The sequence below is a fragment of the Hypomesus transpacificus genome, unplaced genomic scaffold, assembly GCF_021917145.1.
Source record: "Hypomesus transpacificus isolate Combined female unplaced genomic scaffold, fHypTra1 scaffold_181, whole genome shotgun sequence".
Lineage (NCBI taxonomy): Eukaryota > Metazoa > Chordata > Actinopteri > Osmeriformes > Osmeridae > Hypomesus > Hypomesus transpacificus.
The window spans coordinates 156907-183332 of NW_025813732.1; the positions used below are offsets into that span (position 1 = coordinate 156907).

Sequence of the window (26426 nt, forward strand, 5' to 3'; positions counted from 1 at the left end):
GACCAGGAGTTCATGTCACCCTCGTCAATAACTATGGACCATGGAGTCAACGGCCAGGGGATACGTCATTGGTTCGTCACGGGATGCTGAGCGTAATGTTATCCTGTGTTTTTTTACTCCCTTTCCAAACATGTCGTATGTCCTCTGCCGAAATGAACCCCTGATCAATTCCTGGTCCCTCTCTCTTTCTCTTTCTCAGTCTCAGTCTCAGTCTCTCTCTCTCTCTCTCTCTCTCTCTCTCTCTCTCTCTCTCTCTCTCTCTCTCTCTCTCTTTCTCTCTTTCTCTGTCTCTCTCTTTCTTTTGCCGACTGCAACACCCATTTCAACTTGCGCATATGACAACATCCATGTTTTTCCTGTGCCTAAACCACCCAACAACATTTATCCTGGGTGGAACTCTCTCATTTTCATCCAAACATCTTCCGATTTCCCCTTTCCATCAGACCCAATGGGACATGACTGTTCCCATGTGGGTGCTCGTCGGCCCATATGGAAGCTAGCCAGTCCATACGAAAGCTAGCCAGTGTGTGTAAGAGGTAACCAGTCCATGTGGGAACTAGCCAGTCCATGTGGGAGTTGGCCACTGGAGCGATGCTTAGAGTAAATTTGAGAGCAGCAGTCGGAACAAAAAAAAGATGCTTCCTCTGGAGTTCTCTGCCACTCGGCACACATCGAACCAGGTATCCATCCCATACTGGCTGCAGATATTTTTAGAAAGTGCATGGTCGGGACACCATGAATTATTTATGCCTCCGATGCACGTTTATCTTCGACCTCTGCGACACCTGCATGCAGCCACTGCGCTCGTTACACGATGGCGGTCAAAATTCAGCCTAGAGTGTAACCCGACGCTCTCTCGCTCTCTCGCTCTCTCGCTCTCTCTCTGTCTCACTCTCTCTCTCTGTCTGTCTCTCTCTCTCTCTCTCTCTCTCTCTCTCTCTCTCTCTCTCTCTCTCTCTCTGTGTCTCTGTCTCTCTCTCTCTTTGTCTCTCTCTCTCTCTGTCTCTCTCTGTCTCTCTCTGTCTCTCTCTCTCTCTCTCTGTCTCTCTCTGTCTCACTCTCTCTCTCTCTCTCTCTCTCTCTCTCTCTCTCTCTCTCTCTCTCTCTCTGTCTCTGTCTCTGTCTATGTCTCTCTCTCTCTCTCTCACTCTCTTTCTCTGTCTCCCTCTGATATACGCACACAAACACATGCAGCACACACACACGCACAATATTGTGCTCCGTAAGTGCTCTCAGACGTTGTATGAAACATGTGCAATCCGATAATAGCGATTGGTGATCTTCTTTGTGTCCATAGAGAGCATTCATTCAGAACCTAAAGCATTCAATAGGCAGTCCAAGGCAGTGGTCAAGAGCACATACATGCATGCATACGATACACACAGGCCCATACACACGCACACACACACACATACCATGCATACACGCAGACATAATGTACACAGAACAGTCGTGTTCGACTTTTTATGCTTCTGCTTGCTTGTAATCTCCTCCGCCGATCCCCATTCCCGGATCCAGCAATGAAGGCCAAGCTGCCCCTGAACATGGTCTCAGGCGATTGGTCATTGGTTAGGTTTTCAGCTCGAGCCAGACCCCCACCCCCCCTCCCCTCCCCTCCCCCCCCCCCCCCCTCCCCTCCCCCGGCCACTAAGGGGTTTCAGCTTCTTCCAAACTCCCCCCCCCCCCCCCACCCCTCCCCACTACGCGCTCAGTCGGGGAAATGCTTCCGGAGCAGGTCGGCCTGCCACATGTACTTCCTCTCGGGGAAGCTGTCGGGGATCTTGATCTTGCGGAAGTCCCGGATGCACTTCTCCAGCTCCTCCTCGGTCGTGAGCTTCTCCTTGGCCGGGCGCTTCTTGCAGGTGCTTGTGTCGCGCGAGCTCGCCGTCAGCGTGCGCAGCAGGTCGCTCTTCCGCCTCTGCTCCGACTGCTGCAGGGCGGCCACGGGGCCCTTCTTCGGGGGCCGGTCCAGCATCTGCACGTGGGCGTGGGGGTGGGCGTGGGGGCGAGGCTGAGGGAGGGCCTGGCGGCTCACGGGGCCGCAGATGACCGTGCCCTGCGGGGAGCCGGCCTCGGACTGGCTCTCGGAGCTGGAGGTGGAGAGCTCGTTGAAGGAGGTGCCGCTCTCGCCCTCGCCCTCGCCGCCCTTGTGGTGCTTGCAGCAACAGTCGCACGGAGGCGACGACCAGCGAGAAGGGCCGCCTGGGGGGGGGGGGGGGGGGGACACAGAAAGCAGAGCCTCGTTAGAACACAGAAGATACCTCGTTAGTACGTCCCTGTCTGTTAAAGGGAACGGAACCGTCGGTATGAACAGGAGAAAGAAAACAACAACCCCCGCTAACAGCGACGGCAATTTATTTCTGCATGTGGACGTCGAGACGGGGAGTTTGTCTGAAGTTTGCGGGGATGGTTTTGGACGACGTGACGCGGGTTAAGTTTCCCTGTGCTGTGAGAGTGGCGACTCGCCTTAAGAAGGAGTCCTCTGATGTGAGAGTCTGGGACTAAGCCCTGTGTTTGAACGTGCTGCAGCCGGACAAGCATCCCACCAGCACAGACGCCCCTCTGTAAACTTACTTTGACATTTACCCATTGTTTGCATGCAAGCCTCTGCAACGGTGTGTGCACAGTCTGTGTGTGTGTGTGTGTGTGTGTGTTTGACAGCCTCAAGTCGTGTAATTCTCCAAAAGTAGCGTGTTATGTCACAAGTCGTCACACAAACACTTTTTATATCGGATAGCATGGTACAGAACTGTTCAGGCCTTCTCGGCTGTAGCGTAATAGGAAGACAACTCAAAGCCAACGCAGTACATCATCTTGTGTGACCGAAATGCAACGTATTTACGTTTCATGGCAAACTCTTTCACAATGGATAGAACATCTAATGCTGCCGTATTCTTCTCCTGTTTGGATAGGAGGACTACATTTATCCAGTGTGTTTGCTTATGGAGGACTACATTTCCCAATGTCTATTTCCCAGGGCTAACCTTCTAGACATGCCTGCTGCAAGTTCAATGTTCAGGTTCACCCTTTTCATGCACAGTTTGGCATTTCCTATCGGAGTGGAGCACTAACAAAGACCTGTCTTGTCAACGTGACAGCGGTGGTGTTTATCTAGACGTTATGTACTGCGGAAGAGGTCTCAGATTGTTCTACGACCTCATTCCTGCTCTCCTCTGCAGCAGTTGGTCCACCGCACACCCTGTACAGAGGGTGAATCAAATCGAAATCAGAATCTTTCACAATTCATTAGGTTCGGTAGGGAATTCAGCGAGGCCCGCGATTCATTTCAGCTCGACTTAACTATAAATGGACAGTGAAAAGAACGGTGCCCCAACGGTGAATGTCCGCAGGCCGTCAAGAACTCTCGACAGAAGCCGAGAGTCCCTCATAGCCACACGGCGGCTCCCTAATAAGATGACGGAAGATACCCCGAGTACGACTTCCCCTCCTTCCTCCTTCCATCCTGACAGGAACCATCGCCTTTGTTTATGTGTCGGGCAAGGCTCCCGGAATTCATTTGTGTCACTCAGCGTGAAACGGGGGGAACCTTTGATCGATGAGCCGCATCCTCATAATTGGCGCCGTGAAAAATGGGGACGTGACTTTCGACGACGACTTGCTAAATGTGCCAAGTGGCCAATTTCCTAAATGGTCTGAACAAAACGAACGGGATAGACAGAAGGAGCTGTGCCGACATAATGAGGGCAGCGCTTTTGACGAGCGCGTGCCAAACGGCCTTAGCCTCGTTCGTCTTTGGCTTGTCGGTCCACATTTACATTTAGTCATTTTTTAGCAGGCGCTCTTATCCAGAGCGACTTACAGTAATTACAGGGACATTCTCCCCGAGGCAAGTAGGGTGAAGTGCCTTGACCAAGGACATAACGTCACGTGCCCGGCCGGGAATCGAACTGGCAACCTTCAGATTTCTAGCCCGATGCTCTACCCGCTCAGCCACTTGACTCCCTCTGTTGATGGACACTCAGGACTGGGACGCTCGCCTCAAAGGACACGCCACGCACACCTCTTCCTCTGACTTTCCCCTCCCGAACGTGGCTAATGAATAACTGGCAGTCTTGATCGTATAACGATCGCGTGCACGCAACTGGAAGTGGTGAATTTGAACGATAAAGACATGCTAGAGTCCTTTCCTGAATACATATGCCAACCTGCGTTCATTTAAACCAAAGCCATGAACCGACAGGTAGTGTGTGTGCGTAGCACGTGTCACCACCTGGATGTCAGCCCGTTGCTCAGATAGAGATCAGTACAGTACAATACAATACATGTCGATGGCACAAAATAGCTGTCATATCGCACCACACACACACACACACACACACACACACACACACACACACACACACACACACACACACACACACACACACACACACAGCAAATACATTCAATCCAGTGTGTTCCCACTTGCAACAGTCACCAAGCACATTAAAACGCTGTGAATGTTCCATGCGCAAGTAATCTACTCCGGGAAACGGACTTTGGTCCAATCCTTTGTGAACATACAGGGATATAGTTAGCCCATCTGAGACTGGAGCCACATTTGACAGGGTAAATATGTAATGTCTTAATACCAAGGCTTATGTCTGGTATGCATATTGATTCCGGTCTCTCCGGGCCTGACCAAGGCCTCTGTGTGTGGGTGTGTGTGTGAGGGTGTGTATATGTGTGTGTAAGAAAGAGAGAGAGAGCGAGCGAGAGAGTGCGAGTATGACTGTCTTCAATCCTATAATCCTCTAAAAGTGACTCTATGCAGCCAGCGTCAGTTAGCAGCCTCGCTGCAACACGGACACACACCACAGGGTTCTATGGTCTGCGGTGTATGTGTGTTGTGTATGTAGAGGAGTCATTTCATGCAGTGTCTTGCGTTACGCTTGTCTATCAAGCTGTGAAGTTTCAAGGGGACTTTGTCCACACAGGCACACTTCTGCTAGTCTCTCTGAGTGCTAATGTATCGATCTCAGTGAGAAGAAGTTTCAAAAGAGACTTTAAACCCTCTCAGACATCCTCTGCCACACGCACACACACACACACACTTGGAGACAGCCTTCTGCCTGCCACCAAACAGTCTGATCAATCCCCTACTCCACCTTGCCCTGCTCCTTCACCCACCAGCCCATCCATCTCCCTCGCCCCTCGATCCATCTTTCCCCCCACCCGCCGGCCATGTCCACATGTCAGAGCGTCGGTGGAGGTGAGCAGACGGCGGCTCCTAGATTGATTCCCGTGGCGAAGAGGGAGTGGCGGGTGTAGCCGGGCGCTCGAGGGGAGAAAGACAAACGAGGTGTGTGAAAAAACAAACAAAAAAAACAAAAAACAAATATGGCCGCCCCCTTTGCTGTCATTTTGGCTTTCATTTTGTCACGTCGCCCGATACACCGAGTCTTAATAGGCTAAAGGAGTGCTCCTCATTTGGGGAGGAAGCTGATTTGTTTGTAATGGCTTCAACCAAACTCGAAATGTCATTCTCGAAGCCTGTCGTTGACTGCACTTTTCCCTGTATATTTTCAGTTTGCTCTCCTGCTGTTAAACAGAAGGCGAATAACCGTGAGTATTACATCTCCAACCTCAAAGGGCTGTTCAAGTCAAAATGTGCTGTCAAATTAATATTCAATGGTGTATTTTCAGCGCAAAGTGGGGGTGCAAAGTTCATTAGCATATTTGGCTTTACTAAAGTGGAGAGGGATACATTCTGTATTCATGGGTTGCACAGCCTCCAGATCATTACAGGGGAGAAATAGTTAAAATCATGTCGAAATCTGCACGTGCTTCTTGGAAAAACAAGCTCTCTGACGTCAGCCATTCTTGGTGTTTGTGTGTGTGTCTGGACATTGTGTGTCTGAATGTGTGTATGTGTGTGTGTGTGTGTGAAACTGTCTGCTTACGTACGGGTGCACCGGCGTGCGATCGTTTCCAAACATGCCGCAGCCCAGTCACTCACGTCCCGTGTGGCGGACATCTGGAAACCAGAACCCTGTTCAGGGGGCTCTGTCCCCCCCCCCCCCCCCACTGCGCTGCCTGTCATCGAGACTTAAGCTTAATGAGACACATCTATTTCCAAATGCTAGGGAGCGAGAGAGAGAGAGGGAGGGAGGGAGGGAGGGAGGGAGGGAGGGAGGGAGGGAGGGAGGGAGGGAGGGAGGGAGGGAGGGAGGGAGGGAGGGAGGGAGAGAGGGAGGGAGGGAAAGAGAGAGAGAGAATTGTTCTTTTCGAGTTTACATATTGAGCTGTAAACTCATTTCGAGTGACCGGTCTGGGGTAAACTGGTCCAATTAGTGGTGTGGATGTATCGCAGCTGCTGGTCTTCTTCTCAACAGCATCCGTTCAGAAGCGGGCTCTGCCTGGATCTCAGTAGCCAGGGATGAGGCATTTCTAGGGCTGTGCTCACCCATGCTTTTCCCCTGTCCGACCTACACGCCCTGCCCAAGAACTACCCCGGCAGCTCTGCACTTGATCTAGTTATACTGATGCAATCATCCGGGGACCAGTTCATCAGCCGGTGCCCCTGTGACAACAAGATTTGTACCCCCTTGTGGCCCAACTAAATGTAGAGCCTGAATGATTATAAACTTGGTCTTTTGCCTGTTAATGCCTGCAATGCAGTGAAGAAAACTATAGGACAACAATCATGTTTTATGTAACTGGCCCCATCGTGCCCTCCCCTCCAGTTGAAATGGTCTGAAACCTCCCTTAGACTACTTTAGGCTCTATTTGATCCAGACTCTACTGTCTTTTATCCTCTTCTAGTGTAACCGTCCGCTTGTCAAGATAGCCCTGACTGTAGACACTATTCCAATGGCGTGCCGTGGCAATGGCAGACACTAGAGACTGTCCCAGGCCCTGACATACAATAGACGCAACACCCAGGCCAGGGCTAAACACTAGCACATGGCACAATACTAGACTCTGGCACAATACTAGACTCTAGCCTCGCCCTGGCTTACAATGCGAACAGTCCTGGCAGGGCCGCTAGCTTCCAGCAGCTGCTGTTCAACTCACTGATCGCTTTCTTCCTCGCTGCGTCAGTGACGTAGAAATGACGAGCTAGCTTACATTTACTTAGTCATTTAGCAGACGCTCTTATCCATAACGACTTACAGTAAGTACAGGGACATTACCCCCGAGGCAAGTAGGGTGAAGTGCCTTGCCTAAGGACACTACGTCATTTGGCACGGCCGGGAATCGATCTGGCAACCTCCAGATTACTAGCCCGATTTCCTCACCGCTCAGCCACCTGACTCCCGGCTTGAGACGGCTCCGTGGGCAGCCAGGGAGGCGCAGACGGGCCCCCCCCCTCCAGAGTCCGTGAGCGGCAAGCCTCTCGCTCGGTTCCGCCGTCCACCGGAGGGATTATCTCATCTTTGTGCCGAAGCATTACCTGAATCCACGGAGAATCGCTTGAATCCTATTAGTTCCTGTGTCCCGTGGGATTGTCTTCCTCCCCTCTCAGGTGTAGAGCAGAGTTCGAGTCAAGACTCCAATATTTAAATGACCCCCCCCCCCCCTCCATCCATTCCCAAATTGAATCAGTACTCATCTTTTCCATCAACACTGTTGACTTGTGATGATTGCTACTGTGAAAAGAACACTGCCAAAGCTGTTGCGTGCTCGATTCCTATGCAAACACATGCAACCACACACAGTCCAGGGCTGAATTATGAACTGATGATCTCTCCACAAATGCCGTGCGCTAATCTGCAAACAATAGAATGGTCGTAATCAACTGAGGCCGAACCCCTTCCAGCTCCCTCTCTCTCTCTCTCTCTCTCTCTCTCTCTCTCTCTCTCTCTCTCTCTCTCTCTCTCTACCACTCTTTCTTTGGCTTTGTGTCAACCATGTTTTATTTATTTTTACCTTCCCTCTCTCTGATTCATCCTTTCATCCTCTCCCTCTTGCACTGCTCTACTTTTCACTCATTCTCTTCTTGTGTCTCTCTGATTTGTTCTCTTTCCTAAAAAAATTTCCCACCTCGCCACTCGCTCAGTCTCATTTTTGCCTCTGTCTTCTCTACTTCCAGCCTCCTCTCTCCCCTCTCCGTCACCTGTCCTGCCTCATCCCCCTCGGTCTCCAGTGTCCTGTCTCCTCTGCCTCCGTGTGTCCTGCCTCGCCTCCCTCGGTCTCCAGTGTCCTGTCTCCTCTGCCTCCGTGTGTCCTGCCTCGCCTCCCTCGGTCTCCAGTGTCCTGTCCCTCCGGATCCTTTCCCTCACAGCGGTCAGTCTCTTCAGGCTGCTTCATGGGCTTCAGCGCAGTAGCAAAGTGTTGATGCTGCATTCAGAGTGTCAACTCGTCGCCGTAACAACAGGAACCCCCCCCCCCCCCCCCCCCCCTCAGCCAGTGACAGATGGGGACCCGGCGATAATGGATGCCTCTGGCACTGGCTCCAGGACACACAGTTGTATCTCCGTCCCTCACTTCCTCACCGCCACGTCCTCCACCTTCCTTTTTTTAATGAAAACAATTGACTTGGCCGTTTACGCTTCCTGGAGAGGAAGAAGAAGAAGAAGAAGAAAAAGCCTCGCAAGCCGTCGGGCTCTCAGAGATACGCTCCTTTTCTAAAGGCAGCGGGATTGAAAGGTGTCAGATCAATAGGCTGTATCGGACTTAAATCCTCCTCTTATCTCTCCTTCTCTCTCTCTCCCACTTTCTGGTCATCTCTCCCTAATCTCTTTATCTATCTTACAATCTGTTCCTTGCTCCTTCACTCTTTTCCCCTCTATTTACCTGTTCCCCTCTTTTCAAACGTGTCTCCCCCCTCCTCCCTGTCTCCTTTTATCTGTCCCCTCTGCAGTTCCATGTCTTAAAAGATGCTTATCGGAGGATAAAAAAAAAAAAGATGTGTGCAGATGTTTTCCGCGCAGATGTGTGTCCAGCTGCATTAATCAGATCTCAGTAGGTCAGTTTGTCTGTCAATCAGTCATATTTTAGACCGGGCTATTCTGGGCTGGGCTAGGCTGGGATAACCTGACTTAGCCGGAGCTAGGATGGACTGGCTGGCCAATTGGGTTGGCTACTTTAAACCATTCTATATCACTGTTTTTGACTATCTCTGTGGCTGTACAGACAGCAGTTGGCCTAATGCTCTTGAAGCCTTGTGGTTCCGGCTACTGTCAGTGCTTCTTCAAACAGGGCTTTAAATAAACGTTCTCCTCCCTCCTCTACTTTACCCTGTAAATTAGCAAAAAAGAGCAAACTTAAATGGGGTAGAGAATTGTTGAACGATAACTTTAGTTTCTAGTTCACAAGTTTATTTTCCGTCAGCAGGTTATTTGTCCTCCATCACAAAAAATAACTTATTGATGGTTAAAACAGTGGGAAAAGACTATACTACAATACACTTTAAATTAATGAAATGAGAGCTTAATACAATTTTCATATTTCCTACAAAATGTCGAACATATTGTAGAAACTTAAAATGTACCACATGCTGAACATTCAATGAAGTAAACTTAAAGCGTGAAGTTTAGTCCCTCAGGATTGCAATGTGGGATGGACGTCTCTGTGCCAGACGTTGCTACCTCCGCAAAAAAACAGCTTCTCAACAGCTGCTTGAAAACACACAAATCAGCCGTCACATCAGGCCATGCAGGGACTAGTCCAGCGTTCAGTCACATGACCGCGTTCTCGCGAGTGAGTCACAAATGATGGCACGCGCGCGCCGGCTGAACCCCTCCGGACCCGAGGATGGATAAAGAAAAGGAATACATTTGCGAACTTCACAGAACGATGACGCTAGGCCTTCTCTGTTCTCATCCTGGCGCGCTCGCCAAAACGCAGGGCTTGAGAGTCAGACGGCGCTGGGAACAGTCTGGGAATCAATGTACCGGCTCCCAGGGGCCTCATTATGAACAATGCATGCTGGGTAGATGGAAGGCAAACGGCTCGGAGAACGTAGGACACACACATGCTCGCATAGACACACACACACACACGCACATATTAGAGAAGACAGTATGGTAATTCATCTTAGAATAAAAACGTGTTTGTAAGCTTACAGCTGTGACTTAAAGGGTGTGTGAATATGAATGCCTCAACTTAAGACCAAGGGAGGCAGAAGGAGCTTGGCAATGTCCGTGCAATTGTGTTCAGATGGACTGTGCCTCCAAAGCCAATGTGGTTAATTGAATTCTCAATATTTAGCACTGGGCTGTTTTTTTCAGTTCCCCCCTCCCCCCTTGGCAGTATTAACACTATTAAATTTGATACAAGTTCCTTCTGCGCCTGTTCGACGAGTTGGAAACTGAGTCAATTAATGTGTGTATCTAGGGGAAGTGTATGTGTGAATGAGTGAGTGTGTGTGTGTGTGTGTGTGCGTTTGTGTGTGTGTGTGTGTGTGAAAGAGAGAAAGAAAGAAAAAAAGAGAAAGTTGGATCATTATGTATGACAACTTTGGTAATTATAACACAAACACTCGTCTCCGGAGTTTCTTAAAAACTGAATATCATTAAGTTCCCTGGTTTTTCAACACATCTGACGTAATTGTGTGTCTGTTTGGGAGTTTGTGTTTGTGTGTGTGTCCGTGCATGTGTGTGTGCATACATGAATGCTGGCTTGTGTGTGAGTGTGCATGTGTGTGTCTCACAGTATACCATAAGGCATTCCGTCTCCATTCACATTGTGCCTCTGGGAATAGAACTTCCTAGCCTGACGTTGTCATGCTCATAATTTTCTGGTCAGAATATGAGTCTGAGAAACCTCCGTTGGGCTGTGAGTATGGGGCGTGTTTCAACCGAACTTATGCCTCTTCGCTCACTTGGATAGACCTACAACCAATCAGAGCAACGTAATATGTTGTTTGTTGAAAACGAATTCAACCCAAGCACTCTTTGGTGATGTGGTTGATTACGTTATTGGTGATCATCTGTCCATCATCGTATAAAGCCCGCCCTGACAATTTGATTGGTCCGAACAGCTCCTGTTCGGACGTAGTTTTTTCCCAACCGAGGTTCTCCAGACCCAACTTCCCGACCCCCAAAAATGTGTTGTGGGCGGGGCTAAGTTGGGCTGGCAGCCAGGCTAGGAACTTCCTGTACCCAAATGGAACGTGTCTCCACATCTTCTACAGGACAGCATGCGCCTTTGTGAGATTAGGAATGTTCCAGTCACGATGACGGAAAACAACATCGTGCGGCAACTGTGGGGGGTTAAGAGACCTCACACCCTGACACAACACGACCACCGACAATCAATAATATTCAGTGTGCTTCCAACGATTTCCAACAAAGTAGGCCTCTATTGTACATGCACGCCCACCGCCTGCCCCTATCGATCTAAGTGTCTTCTGAGTCCTGTAGGTCTTCTGTGGACAATACCCTCTCTCTCAGGAGCACCTCGCTCATTCTACCGCAAAGGGAAAGTAACACGTTCAGCGGATGGGGGGGGGGGGGGGGACATAGACGTGTGGCAGGTGCAAGACCAATTCGAAGATCGACCCAAATGGGTGGTTTGTCATTAGCTGGGGAGGTGGGGGTTTGAAGGCAAACGGTCAACCCCGTCGTAACCCCGCCTCCATCTGGAGAGTTCCGCTTCTCTGTGCGCCTTCAAGGGTCTCTCTGGGCTTAATAAAAAAAAAACACAAAAAAACCCCAGGATAACTGGTTTCTGTTTGTACGGCCAACGCTGTTGGGTTTACTGGTGCGTGGCTGGGGGGGGTTGGGGGCTCTCGCCTGGTTTGTTTTATGCCTTTCCATTTGCGAAAGAATATCATCCCTGGAAGACTCGTCAAGTCTGCGAGTGCGGGACGAGGCAGATGCCGACGAGCTATAAAGGTAGACGGGTGTGAAAGAGGCGAGCACCGCCGAGACGGACGGCTGAGAACAGCTGCCGCTACCCTCGACAGACACTCGGAGCGCGGCGCTGCGTGACAGCCCCGCGGAAAAAAAAACCTCTCTCCCGTCTCACGAAGGCTACCGGATGCTAACGCTCCTGGTCTCTGTTCTGGCCCTCAGCCAATCCCCCCCCCCCCCCCCTCCGGCCCCCCCCCCCCCGATCCCCTTATCTCCTCTTCACCCCCATTTTTCTCGTTTCCTCCCTTCTTTTTCATCGCTAACTGTTTTGGACCAGAGCCAAAACGTACCTCCCCCATCCAAATTCTGGTGTCGATTTTTTTTTTTAGGAAACATCCATATCAATATCGCAGACAGACGGACTTCCCTCCAGCTAAACTTCCCCTCCTAATAGTGTCCCTGCCTCGACCTAAGTGATTGCGAAGAGGATGGATGGAGGCACGATGCTAAATGACGTGTCATGCCTTTGGTTTCGACTGCCGTGGAAGAGCACCTCCAGTCCACCCTCCTTAGTTAGCCCAACGTAAAGAGGGCCGCGGTCCATTTGTCATGGTTAGCGTGTTATGGTTTCCCCCCCGACTGGCTGAGGGACATGGATTTGTCAACTTCTCTGCCACGTCTCTTTCAGTCGTGAGCAGAAAGGTAAATCGATGCCACTGCTGCTTGAGCCAATTGTCCTTTATGTGCGCAATCCCCTCGCCGTCCCCAAATGATTCATCACGACTTGGGACTGAATGTTCTGCTGTGTTTTGATTCTTTTTTGGGGGGACTTTGATGGCATATCTTTCGAGAAAGTTGCGGATAGGTAGATAGATAGGTCTTCCAGAGAAACTTATTCTGATGAGGAGCCAGAAGAGCACATTTAGTCAAATGAAAAATGCTGACTTTAATAATTTACTGACTGCAGACATCTCTAACTCTATTTCGAGGTCCTATTTCGGAGTGAAATGTGAAAGAATCGCTTGTGAAAAAAAGTCGGTGGGATTGAGGATTAATCATACTATTTCCTCATTGCCATCCTCATCATCATCATCTTCAACCAGCCACCCACAGAAAAGAACTGTGGATGTGTGTAAATCCTTCATTTTCATCTCAAACTGACTGTTGTCATTATGCAAGGTGCCATTTCGATTTTTTCCCATCAAACACCCCAGAACAAGACGATACACAGAATGTCAGCATTGACATTAAAATAAATTGAAGGACAAGAGGTTGTCTCAGAAAATGGAAATGATACTTCCCCCCCCCCACTCCACCCCTTATTTACCTTGTATCAGATAGCCAGTCACTTTCACAAAATTGCACTGACACCACTAAACCCTCCGTCTCTGAAGTGTCACACGCGTTTTGCAAAAACACCATTTAAAAAAACTTATACTGGCAGTGAGATGAGCTACTAGTATTGGTTCCATGTTCTTGACGTAGAATCACAATCTTATGCATGACATGCAAATATATGAAGATGCTTTCTTGGTCTAATGGTTGACTTGAGATCCATCAAATTTAGATCCATCCCCCAAAATGTTTTGACTCCCCATAATCTTACTGGTCTTAAAGTGGTCCAGATCTGTCCCGGATCCCGGTTTACAGTAACATGGTGATCTCTCTCCTCAGTTCCCGGATCTAGTCTGACGGTCTCTCTAAGTCTGATTGTCTCTCTGCTGTTTTGTGTTCTGGTCTAGCTTGGTGGTCTCTCTGTTTTGTGTTCTGGTCTAGCTTGGTGGTCTGCTGTGCTCTATTGAACTCGGAATATTCCTAAAAGCATTTATTCTAATCCACCAATTAAAGCGAGTCTGTGGAAGAGCCTTCAAGGCCCCCTCAGGTAGTCTCGGCCTAAGTTTCTCTCTCCCCCAAACTCCTCAACACTAGATTCATTAGCATAGTGGGCAGAGAGCCAATTATTTGGTATTACAAATGTCTGACTAAGGGGCTTATACCTGGCTAGATACATGACCTTGTTAATCACACTAGGATCAGCCCAGACTGAGTTAAATTTAGCACCTCTAAATGATTCACAGCGTGATCATCAAAATACTCTGGAGTTAGATTGAGGAGAGAGACAGGATGTGGTGGGATGAGGGGTGAAATCAAAGGCCCAGACAGACAGACAGGCAGGCAGGCAGCAGCGGTCTGTCTGTCTGTCCGTCCGTCCTCCCAGACGGATATATGAGACGGCTTACTGGACCCAGGCACTGTGACGTTGATGGACAGGCTGATATTGCCTCCTAATCTTCTCTCTCTCCCCCTCTCTCGCTTTCTCTTTCTCTCTGTCTATCTCTCACTCAGATTCAGTCTGCAGCCTGTCCTTCGCCTCTCCTGGTCTGTAACCGTCCTTAGCTCCTTTCCCTGCAATCATTTCTCCCTCTTTTGTGTGATCTATCCTGAACGCATACACAACCACACTGGCCCTCACACACACACACCCACACACACTGCCCCCTCCCACTATCACACACACACACACACACACTGATTCCTATAATCAGTCCCTTAGATCAAACACCGCAGCTTGGTAGGAAGGACAGTACAAGGACAGAGCGTCGCAATAAATAGCAGATTACCAGTTCAGCAGTGAAGCAATACAGTACGTCGCAATATGTGACAAAGTATGGAATACAAACACAGCAGCCTCCCATTTGCCGCCCTTACCTTCCCCAACCACAAATGGGTATATTCTACCCATGTAGCTTTCCGTTTCACTTGTTTGTTTTTGTACTTTTTTTTGCGACTGTTGTTGTATTTTGCTTTGTTTTCTCCATTCCTGTGACCTGATTTTGGCGGTGACCTGGTTCTGTAAAATGAATATCTTCCCCGACCAGAATATTGAATAGAGATGAGCAAGAGAAGTGGAAAATAATACAGCAGCTCTCACCGCTATGATTCTAGCACCAGCGTGTGAGTGTGCGTGTGTATGTGTGTGTATTTGTGTGTGTGTGTGTGTGTATTTGTGTGTGTGTGTATGCGTGTGTAAGAGACAGAGTAGAAGGAACGTGGGTGAGACAAAGGGAGCCCTCAAAAAAATCACAGAAGCCTTCCCAGAATGCTTTGCGTGTCTATAAAGTAGAAAAGGCAGAAGAAAAAAAAAAAGTGAATCTATTTGTTCTTCTGGAGGAGATGAAAGGTGCCTCTTCCTGCGTTGTTCAGTTTGGTGGTGGTGTCGTATTAGGTCAGGCTGTGTGGGTGGTCTGGAAAGATGGGAATGTGTTTCTGTGTGTTTGCCCATTTATCTCAGTTTCCTTCACGTACCTAGCTAGTCATATTCAATAATGACAGTTACGTGTCAGACCTAGGTCAGTAATCCTGTTGGGTGCTGAATTAACTCGCCTTAATTGACCAAAAGACCACAGCTGGCTGAAGAAAAAAAAAAAAACACAAATAATTCCCTTCCTCTTGAGAGTCCTCTAAGATGACACGCTAATGTGCTAATGGGGCATTGCTGAAACCGTCCCTAAACCACTGCTCGACACTACACATGACATAACGTATTCTTTTTAAAGACTGCTCTTGAATATGCACAGCATGAGTTGAGTCACATTAGCCGGGATCTGCTTCATTGAACAGGCAACCAAACGACTTATGCCTGACTGGTGTGCCCTGCTTATCCAAGAAGCTATTCGCAATTTGGTTTGAATGCAACAGCTAGAATAGCACCATGAAGACCTATCCAGTCGATAACTGATTGTATCTATATCTTAGTAATGAGGGTCTTCCAAAATGGCTAGCATCCTCCCGATGCTCCTAAAAGTAATAAGTGACACGGAACACATGAGGTGCACTTGATTTAGGCTGCCTTTTGTGCAGAAGGTGGTCCTCTGGGGCATTTGTATTGGAGCTTGTCTCTACATTGTGCTGTTTCACGGCCAGGCGGGAACAGTGACAATGTCAAAATGAGCCTCTTTTTATTTATTTTATGGCCGCAGGGGGTGAAGGGACCTAGCGAACTTTCCAACTCGCCCAATCCCTCAGATTGCCGGCGATGAAAGCCAGCTTAACCACGTCCAATTTGGAGCGGACGAGCTAGCCGGGAGCACCAGGTACGTTTTCAGCGAGCTATTAGCGTGTGCGCCTAGCCACGCAATCTTGGCGGCGCGTGTCTCCTCACTGTTCCAGCTAGCGTAATGGCCTGTCGAGTATCGTTCGCTGTGAAACGCCGTACGGATGAAGACTACCTCCTGGAGTGCTGAGCACGTAGGCCGACGCAGATCAGTCTTGCTACCGTGGTGAAATTCTGGGTGTGAACAAACAGAATATGGGGAACAGAGACAAAGAAATGTTTTATGTGGTGAGTTAGCGTTTTGGGAAAAAACCTCAAAAGAATGGAAATACACCCTCCCCCCCCTAAACACCCCCCCCGCTTATCTCCCTCTAGTCCAGAACTTCCAGTAGCTTGCAGAGAACTTCCTAGAATTGTTCCTAATTCTACACACAGTCTGTGTGTGTGTGTGTGTGTGTGTGTGTGTGTGTGTGTGTGCATGCGCTCAAGTGTGTGTGTGTGTCTGTGTGTGTGTGTGTGCATGCATGCGTGTATGAAGAAGCGCTTTCATATTTATGATAGCAGGCACTGGAGCAGCCCCATTCAGTCACTAGAGAGACCTGGCTCCATCAGTCCTTTGACCTGTTGGAGGTAATGAGGCGTCGCCTCTCGCTGCAGCTCCCTCTAACCCTCCTGCCTCCATCTCCCCTGCCTCCTGCCTCCATCTCCCCTGCCTCTTCCGCTCCATCTCCCCTGCCTCACCCATCCGTCTTGGCTGATGCCTCCCTCCCTCCATCCATCCCCATCCTCGCCCGCCTGCCACGTTGTTTCCCCTCTCCCTTCTCTTTTCCTACCCCACCCTCCCTCTCCTCCCCACATCCCTCCCTCCCTCCGCCTCAGCCCATCCATTCATTTAACCATCTCTCGCTCCTCCCTCCCTCCTCTACCCTCACGTCCCAACCCCGACACCCCAGTCCTTGCTCCCTCCATCTCTCGCACGCGCAGAGCTGTTTGCGGAAGGGTGATTACTTATTCAGGGGGAACTCCATAAATCATGTCACCTGAGGCGGGACGACCAAGGGGATGTGGACTCTCTGGAATCTTCCCATCGAGAACTGACAATTAGCTCCACTATTGACTTCCTGTCTCCATTCTTCTTGGGCCCTGGCGGATGGTGAGGAGACTCAAAAGCTCACCCCGTGTGGACAAACACAGACAAGTTCACTTCCCCTGAGGTTGGCATTTCAGATATCTTCCTGGCAGAGGGCTACGGTTGGTCACGCACCCTGAAACGGAAGTTTCGACTAAAGCAGAGGGAAAAAAACGTTCTCCGGCCCAAATGTCGTCCAAGTTGGAGGCGAGTGCTAGCTATTCGCTCAAAAGGCTGGATGTATCTGTGGCGGGTGGGAAGTGTTATTTTTGGCCCTCGACGTCATTTCACCTATGCCAGCTGTGCTGCGAGGCGCTAGTTGAGATGTCATACAGAAAGGTGACTGCTGGTGACCCAAGCAGGGTGGCCCAATCTGATTGCTGTCACAGACCAGGGGAATTTACTCCCACTTTGGACACGGTGACGACGAGCTTACTGGCCTCTCCGCGCCTGTCTGCACACCCCGATACAGATGGGAAAACAGACTGGGAGAGAGAGAGGTAGAGAGAGAGAGGTAGAGAGAGAGAGGTAGAGAGAGAGAGAGAGAGAGAGAGAGAGAGAGGAGAGAGAGAGAGAGGAGAGGGAGAGAGAGAGAGAGAGAGAGGAGAGGGAGAGAGAGAGAGAGAGAGAGGGAGAGAGACAGAGAGGTAGAGAGAGAGAGAGAGAGAGAGAGAGAGAGAGAGAGAGAGAGGGAGGGAGGGAGAACACACAAAAACAGAAAGGGCTTGCAATGTCGAATTACCTCCTTATCACCAACCTCTTCAGATGCAAACCCCCCCCCCACCCATCCTCCCTCCCCCCCATCCTCCCTCCCTCCCCCACCCTAGCCTCTTCCCCACCCTCCCCCCCAACATCTCCCCCACCCTCCATCTTTGTCTCTCTTTCGCTCCTCCTCTCTGCTCTCCATCTCTCTCCATCTGCATCTGCAAGATGTCCTGGAAATAGCTCTCAATACTAAATTATACATGGGGCTGAAAATAGACTGGAAATGACACCTCTCTCCTCTAACTTACTGTCATGTCGCAATGGATTCTCAGTCGATCAGAACATGCTGGGGCCCTGGGTGGCCTGGCACATTTGCCTCTAGGTTTACTGTGGTTCCACCTTAGAACAAGTGTTCATTGGATGCAATCAGAATAAGCTAAACTGATACATGTGCATGTGCTACCATATATTATGGTACATTGTATACAAGTTGGAGGTATTGCATTTTACTATGAATGTCCAGGATATTACCATATATTTCCATGATATTTCCATTGCCTATATTTGCCTTCAGAATGAGCTTAGCTAACGTATATATTGAGATGTGCTACCCTAACTCTGAAGGGAATTACCTGCCCGGAAAGTGCCGGATTACTGGTCGTCCCTGCCCTGCCTCCTTCTCTCTGAGCTGGGGCCATGCAGCGGGGTGGCATCCCCACATTACCGTAACTACAATTAGGGGGGGGGGGGGGGGGGGGGGTGTGCAGCCAGTGGTGTTTTTGTTTATGTGCATTGCCCCCCCCGCCTCCGCAATTACCACAGAGTGCCTTTCAGAGCGCCGCTCATTAGAAATGCAAACAGTGTTTTGTTCACATGAGCAGAAGCGAGAAGCCACAGCCCCAGGTCTTCATCCTCGCTGGTCTGAGTGGACCAGAACAATGCTTCCCACACAGCAGCAAACGAAGACCTGACATGTTGACGTGTGCACGACGTGGTTACCCTGACAAGCACGCGTACCGCCAAATCGGTGTTCCTGGGTTGCGAGGACGGACGGTGGGGATACCGTCCCACGGGTGCACGGAAAATGGGGAGACTAGATATGTCGGAGTGTTCATAGACCTCTCTGTCGCCGTAGGGCACACGCGTACAGTGAAACCAGCGCTGAATAATGCAAGTCGTGGAGGTTTTAGCTCATTGTGAGCAAGGAAACCTCCTGACCTAATGTTCCAGCCTCCGGTCTCGGTCGTCCGCATCGAACACACAGCAGCACGGACGAGCAAGCCTGAACCGCGAGGAACCAACATGAACGGAACTGTGACGTATTAAAATCGAGTTCGCACTTTTGGATACTCTGTTGTGCCGTAGTCTTCTCAGCTTACATTTACTCATTTAGCAGATGCTCTTATCCAGAGCGACTTACAGTAAGTACAGTTACATTCCCCCGAGGCAAGTAGGGTGAAGTGCCTTGCCCAACGACACAACGTCGTTGGGCACGGCCAGGAATCGAACCCGGTTCCCAACCGCTCAGCCACTTGACTCCCGGCTGTATGATGTTTGACTTGAATAAAGAGTGTGTTTGAAGCAAACAGCTGACAGTTTACTGCGTGCTTATTTGGGAAAATACACCACAGGAACCATCTGGAAAGACTGCAAGAAAACGTTCCCGTCGGTGTAACGGAGCAGCGGAAAACGGGATTAGCATTGCCGCGATCTCGATCGCGAGTCACAAGGGTAAACCCAAGCGAAGCATCCACGCGCTCACCAATGACAGGCGCTCCGTAATAAACACATCCCCCATCGAGAAGGGTTGTAAGTATTGCTTCCCGATTCAAATGTACTCTCCAAAGGCCGGTGCCTGCTAACCATCTTGCCACGGCGGCAGCCTATAGCGCCATAAAGTATTATCCCATAAAACTGCTACTACATACAACGCCTCCTCCCTTCAGGCTGGGTGACTCCTGGTGGGCTTCGCGAATGTCTGGGCCATCTATCAGTGACTGGCCCGGGCCACGATCAATGGGCTCGACATTTAGGAAATGTAATGAACAGTCCTCCCCTTGGCCCCCCCCCCCCACCCCCCAACATTAAAATAGCTTTGTGGAAAAAAACGAGTCAACTCGGTAACGGCGGTATTCTTTCTCCGGGGGTGAACGGGGGAGAGCGAAGGAAGCGGAGAGAGGAGGAAGAGCAGGCAACGATAGCGAACGCTGGAGAGCGGGCCGTGTGTGTGTGTGTGTGTGCCAAGTATGTGTGTACTGTGTGTGTATAGAGAGGGAGAGGAGAGCGAGACCCACACAAGCGCCACTCGGGATGAAGGTATTGACCGGCTATGAGACGGAGGCTGCCTGATACTGTGATCCGGCCCCTCAGAGACCGTCTGTTGCTTACCTCTCCAGTGTCTCGCCAAGACGAGAGCTCAACCACCCCCAGACACCCCCACAGGCCAGGCCTCTGTACAGGGATCGTGGGCTGGGACGAGCCCATGGCCTGCAGCTGTGATTGTCCACCTGGAGGAGCACTGGGGCATCGGAAGTCTGTCTGCAGCCCAGTGGGTGAGAGAATCGAGCCCAGACACAGTCGGGCTCCCCGTCACCCGCATCCCTGGGTGGGGAAGGGGGGTTAATGGGTGCAGGGGATTCTTTTCGGCAGCACTTGACCCCCTTAGTTTCCTCCTGTCTGCTGAAGCAATTAGATGAGAGCGCTGCAACAACAGGAGGCCCACTCAGTCATGCGGGGAACTCCACAGGCCCACAAATCACTGTTTATCTAATTGAAACTGTGTCTTTATAATGAAGTTGCTTCTCAGCGACCCGACAGGAATGCGGGGGGGGGGGGAGTCCTAGCCTGAAGCGCCCGTAAATAAAAGCCTCTTCAAGGTGGCCCAGAGGCGTCACCTGTACAGGGAAAAGGAGACGACTTAACAGCGTTAAGGGAGAGTCAGGTGGTGGTTGAGCAGGTTAGGGAATCGGGCTAGTAATCAGAAGGTTGCCGGTTTGATCCCCGGCTGCCGTTGTGTCCTTGGGCAAGGCACTTCACCCTACTTGCCTCAGGGGGAACGTCGCTGTACTTACTGTAAGTCGCTCTGGATAAGAGTGTCTACTAAATGACAACAATGTAAATGTTAAGAGGGCTTTTTTTTACGATGTATAAGACTGACTCGTTGTCAACGAGGGGTCGGTGCGTACACATCTCACTCAAGGCGACGGCACCTTCCAGAAGCGAGGGTGGAGTTTTGGGTTCAGTGGTGGGCGGTTGGCGGGCTCCAGAGAGAGAGAGGCTGCCCCCCCCCCCCCCCCACAGTCCTCGTTCCTGTGTCACTGGGGCGGCGACCGAGTGACAGGCTCGCCGCGGTGAAGCTCCGGGGCTGAGCAGTTGTCACGCCGCTGCACGCATGAACCCCCCCACCCCGCCCCCGCCGCCTCCAACGTGCCTGCGAGGGGGGGTGGGCGGGCATTAGCTTCAACCGTGCCCAACCGCACCGCGGCTACATGGTGTGCTAGACCCGGGGGGGCGGGAGGGGGGGGGGCTAAGCTGGGGGAGCGTATCTCACTCTGACGGGCGCCGGCGGATGTCCCTCCGCCCTCGCCCCCCCTCGCTCCTCCTCTCCGGAACGTTCCCTGAGCTGACTGCGGGGGGGGGGGGGGGGGGGGGAGGGGGGCGTCCATCATGCGCTCTGCTCTTAATTGACATGGTCACATGGCTCTGAGAGCTGACCGGGGCTGTGAGATGATCTCCCGGGCATATTATCACGACGATTCTCCGCCAGACTCTGTCCTCGCAGTCTGCCGACTGTGGAAGAGGGAACTGATCGAGAACGACCGTTATTGACAGTGATTGATAACGGCTTATGAAGAGGCCGTGTCATATCAGCATGTATAAATCAGAGCTCTGCTTTGCGCGCTGCGCGTGAGCGCGTGTGTGCGCGTGTGCTGGATGTTTGTGTGCGCGTGTGCGTGTATTATTTTGTGGGCGTGTGTGTATTATTGTCTGTGTATTATTGTCTGTGTATTATTGTGGGTGTGCACTGGATGTTTATGCGTACGTGTGTGTATTTTAGTGTTATTGTGCGCGTGTATTATTGTGTGTGTGTATTATCGTGTGCCAGTGTGTGTATTATTGTATGTGTGTGTATTATTGTGTGCGCGCACTGGATGTTTATGTGCCTTTGTGCTTTATCGCGTGCGGGTCGTATCAGCGAGTGGGAGGGGTGGGGGTGGTGGGTGGGGGGTGGCGCTGCGCAGCGTCCCGGGGGTCAGGGGTCGATGCGGAGCAGATCCATCACTGGGGCCGCAGAGCGCCAGGGCGCTGGAGCCAGGCTGCCGCAGACGAGCCCCCCCCCCCACTCCCCCACTCCCCCACTCCCTCCCCCCCCCCCCCACTCCCCCCCCCCCCCCCTCTCTCAGCCCCCTCAGCTGGCTGGAGCACCCGCATCAGCCTCAAGGCTCCTTAATAGGAATTAGCATAGAAGAGGTGGCCAAGTAATGATCTGCCCCTTCTGTGTAACCCTCCCACTACCCCCCCCCCACCCCCCACCCTTTCAAAGAAAGAGACCGCCTTCATGATGGCTGCTTCCGTCAAACTGGAAGCGGCCTGCATAATGTCCCGGAGATTGACGCGGTAATGCAATGATGCCGCCGACGCCGCCGACGTTGTCCTCGCACGCGCCGTAATGCGATGAGACAGAACGCTGACCTCTCCGGGCCCTGACACTCAGAGAGAGAGAGACACACACACACACCGCCGAGCACCTAAGAGGCTGCTCGTCATGTCGTGCGACCGCCCCCGCTGCAACATTTATTCTTGCTCAGCACGCATTTAGCAAAGGGGCTGCGCCTTCGCTCGGCATGCGAGGCCGGTCCAAATGGATCCGTAAATGATGGTGATGATTACATTGGCGGTGATGGTGAAAATGGAGTAGCGGCGTCCCTCGCGATGGAGGTAATCCACATCCAGCAGACCTTTCACGGTCTAATGGCTGAACGGGGGAGACAACCACTCGGACGAGTGAGAGAGGGAGGGGCCCAAGGGGGGGGGGGGGGGGGGGGGGGGGGGGGGGGGTGATAGTGGACGAACGAGGAGCTAAAAGCTTTGCCCAGAAGCAATTTGGAGTCTTCTAATCACATTCATATTGAGCGTGCGGAAGGAGAATAACGACTGATCGCCCCCAGCCCAGCCCAGCACCCCCCCCCACCCCCCCGACCACCCCCCCCCCCCCACCCCCAAGCGCTCTGATGGCCGGCTGGCACGGGTACCGCCCGGAATGTTCCAACACCGTCCTGAATGCCCTGACCAACCCCCCAATGATACCATTCTAGATTCCACTACCCTTCACGTTTTGCATATTCACAGATCGGTCCTGTGGGTCAACTCAAGCTGATGACATCCGTGGCAGGGCACCAGGTGACGGCCAGCCGGTTCATCATCATCAGACACACACACACACAAATGAACACACACACACACACAGAGACACACACAGAGCTTGCTGGGGCGTTGTATCTACAGTCAAAGATGGCCCATCTCATTTTGCTGTCTGTTGCTTCCTCTATATACCACACCACTGTTTCAGTCTATCTGTCTGGGGGATGATAGATATCGTGCAGCTCCCTGCCTTTGATTCATCATTTAAAGTTATTGCATTCTCAGGCAGAACGATTTCTGAGGCAGAACTATACACTACCACCAAAGGTGAACTGTTTGAATTGGTCCAAACATATGAATTATTTCGGGCTCCAAAATATATGTTTCTTTATCAGCCATTTTAAATCAACACTTGGTCTCGCTGTCTGAAATGGAATGTATGCAAAAGTGTTGAAGCTGTTTGAGAACAAGCGTTCACAAAGTGAGAATGTTATTATTGTCGTGTGAACACGGAACAAATAACACGGAACAGATAGCTCACGTGAAACATAGAAGACGTTAGTAACGTCGGCTTTTGTGCTTGGCTGCGCCTACAACCCCCAGGTGTTCAGCTTCATGGTCTGTTTGCTGGCTCGGAACTGGCCCCATTTCAACTATATCCACGGTCGAACTGTCACAATGTAGTGCGTCGAGCCTCGGCTCTCAACCGGGCCGAACACACGGCATTCTGGGTAATTTCAGAACAGGGATGGTTGTCAGCGCAATGGACCCAACCGGAGTAAAAGGAGGGAAAGGAGAGACAGACAGGTGAAGGACCTCTGGGTGTGCGTGCGAGAGGTGGGGAGAGGGTGTTTGTCTCCTCAAGCCACTACTCCTCAAAGCGTCAAATCGTCACGGCTTCGAAAAACCCAGCCGGGTCGTCTTTCTCGCGCTTCGCCCTCGCCCTCTTCACATACCTCCCTCGCTATGTCTTCATCTCTCTGTCTTTCCGTCTGTCTCTCTCTCTCTCTCCAATTCATCTCTCTCTCTCTCTCTCCCCACAATTCATCTCTCTCTCTCTCCCCACAATTCATCTCTCTCTCTCTCCCCAATTCATCTCTCTCTCTCTCCCCAATTCATCTCTCTCTCTCTCCCCAATTCATCTCTCTCTCTCCCCAATTCATCTCTCTCTCTTTCCCCAATTCATGTCTCTCTCTCTCCCCAATTCATCCCTCTCTCTCTCTCTCTCCAAGGCTGCTGATGTGTGACTTTGCTTTGCTGCCGAGTTCATTCAGTGAAATGGTGGGTGTGTGTGTGTTCGTACGTGTGGGCGGTGGCAGGGGGGGGGCAGGGGCGATGGCGGGGGGGGGGGGGGGAGTGTTTGTGTGAGGGTGCTAAAGTGCAGCATTACAAAGAGCGTCCGGGAATTGTGCATTTCCACAGCGGCCTCGTTGAATATGGGATCCAAATAAAGTCTTGCTGACGTGCCTCTTCCTCTCCCCCCCCCCCCACCCCCCCCACCCCCCCCCCCACACACACATCTCTCTGAAACCTGACTGTGCTTTGATGTCTGGAAGACTCGCTTGGAAACTTCACCCATCTCCATAGGCTTCAAACATGTGGAGGAGTCGTTTGAAGAGCGAATGCAAACTTCCCTAATGGTGTGTGGGGGTGGAAGACGACGGAAAGACGTTCCAAAAAATGAAATGAAATAATTTCTCCATTTTGGGAGGGGGGGGTGGCGTGAAAACATTCAAACGTCGATGTGGCGTCGACCGTTCAATCGACGCTCGGACTCGAGAGGTAAATGTCTGCCTTCCCCCGGCTCGGCGGCAGTCGTCGCCCCTTTCGCTCAATCGACGACGCCGACCGTCCCTCGAAGGAACTCCCTCCCACTTCAACCCTGTTGCAGGCCTCGTTAGGAGAACTCGGAGCTGTCATTGAGGAATGCTCGGAACAATATTTCTCCCTGCCAGTCACCACTGCTCCTCGGGGCACCAGCATTCACATCCTCTCCCATTGTTTACCCCACACTCCACCGCACAGACCATCTCCTCACCCTCCCTGCACTCCCTGCTCTTTACCTTTCATCCTTCTACCTCCTCCCCCCCCCTTCTGTGCCGCTTGGTCCCCCTCTTCCTCCTCCTTTAATCTTCATTTTGCTTCCTTCCATCGCCTTCTCATCTTCCGCCTTCCTGTCCTACACATCCTTCTCCTATCCATCCTCTTCTTCCTCTTCCTCCTCCTCCTCCTCCTCCTCCTCCTCCTCCTACTCCCCCCCCCCCCCACCCCTCCTCATCACCAAGGTGAAGTCATTCAAAACCAGAGATGTCGGAGCACATCTCGTCTGAGTTGTTCCGTCGCCCCGGCCTTGGGCACCTCCGGGAGCGCCGCGGGTACTCACCCGGCACACCTCGGTCTGAAAGCGCTGGGCGCCGGCTGACTCTGGCCCCCGACTTGGGCTGTTCTGTTGTGCTGAGCTCGCTAGTGAAACTGTTGGTGAGACAAAAGTCCTGTGGTTTGTTTGTTGTTTCAGCCTTTTCTAACGGCGCAGACGAGGACGTTGTGCGCTCATGAAGCGCCAAGTTAATCTTGTCGACGTCCATCTCCAAACGTGCACTTGCATGCGAAGCCGATCTGTTGTTTTTTGTTTTTTTTTATGACAGGGATGGAAATGATTTTCTTGAACTGGTAGTTGGCATCTTTAGTAAGGGAGCCGTGTGATTGCGTCGCACAATTATGAAGATGGACACCTTGATGTTGAAATACTGGGATGGGGGCAACTTTGGGCAGCGCGAACGCACGTCTCTGTGCTTCTAGAAGGTTCTGTGTTGCTCCTTAACTCTCTTTGACTGAGAGGCGCTCCAACATTTCCAGGCAAAGTGGCTCCTCTTTTGAAGGCACCCACACATGACATTTAGAGAAGGGTTTGTGGGAACAACACAGCTAACTTCCCGTCCAAGTAAGGATTCCGTGAAGTCTTCGCTCGCTGTGGCATTTGGTTGAAAATACTCTCCACTACTTGCCTTCAATACCTCCGTATTTCTTTTTAGCAGGATAGCGGTTTCTAATTAATTTAGAGTGATGGCATGAATGCTAAAGTTGAAGTGCTTTCTTCCAGGGCCTCGCTATTGTGTATGTGGAAGGGTTTTTCGAGCAATTAAACACTTCCCTTTTGTACTCATTCCTAGACATGACGGAGTGCATATCAAACATGTCATCACAGTAACATCTTTCTTGGGGTTATCAGTAATGACCTCGCAAGTTCTCTAAGAAGATATTCCCATATTCAATGTTTCTCTTGTTCCTCTTCCTCCGGTTCCAGAGCTGTGTCACGGCCGGCCAATTCACTGTCAGTGAAACAGCGTCCACGGATGGAGGACGTTGTCAAGAATCTAATGAGAACAGATGACTTTTCATATTACCTTAATTGCCCCGTCCTTCATCTGCATAATTC

The 26426-nt window shown here is 51.1% G+C and overlaps 1 protein-coding gene across 1 annotated transcript in view; it reads right to left on the reverse strand.

The window, feature by feature from the left end:
* Positions 1 to 1708: 1708 nt before the first annotated feature.
* The window catches only part of kctd16b (potassium channel tetramerization domain containing 16b), a 50778-nt gene continuing 26060 nt past the window's right edge, over positions 1709 to 26426 (reverse strand). Inside the window, exon 2 of the mRNA XM_047051824.1 lies at positions 1709 to 2202. Within this exon, the coding sequence (XP_046907780.1) occupies positions 1709 to 2202 (494 nt within the window). The remainder of the gene's footprint in view (positions 2203 to 26426) is intronic.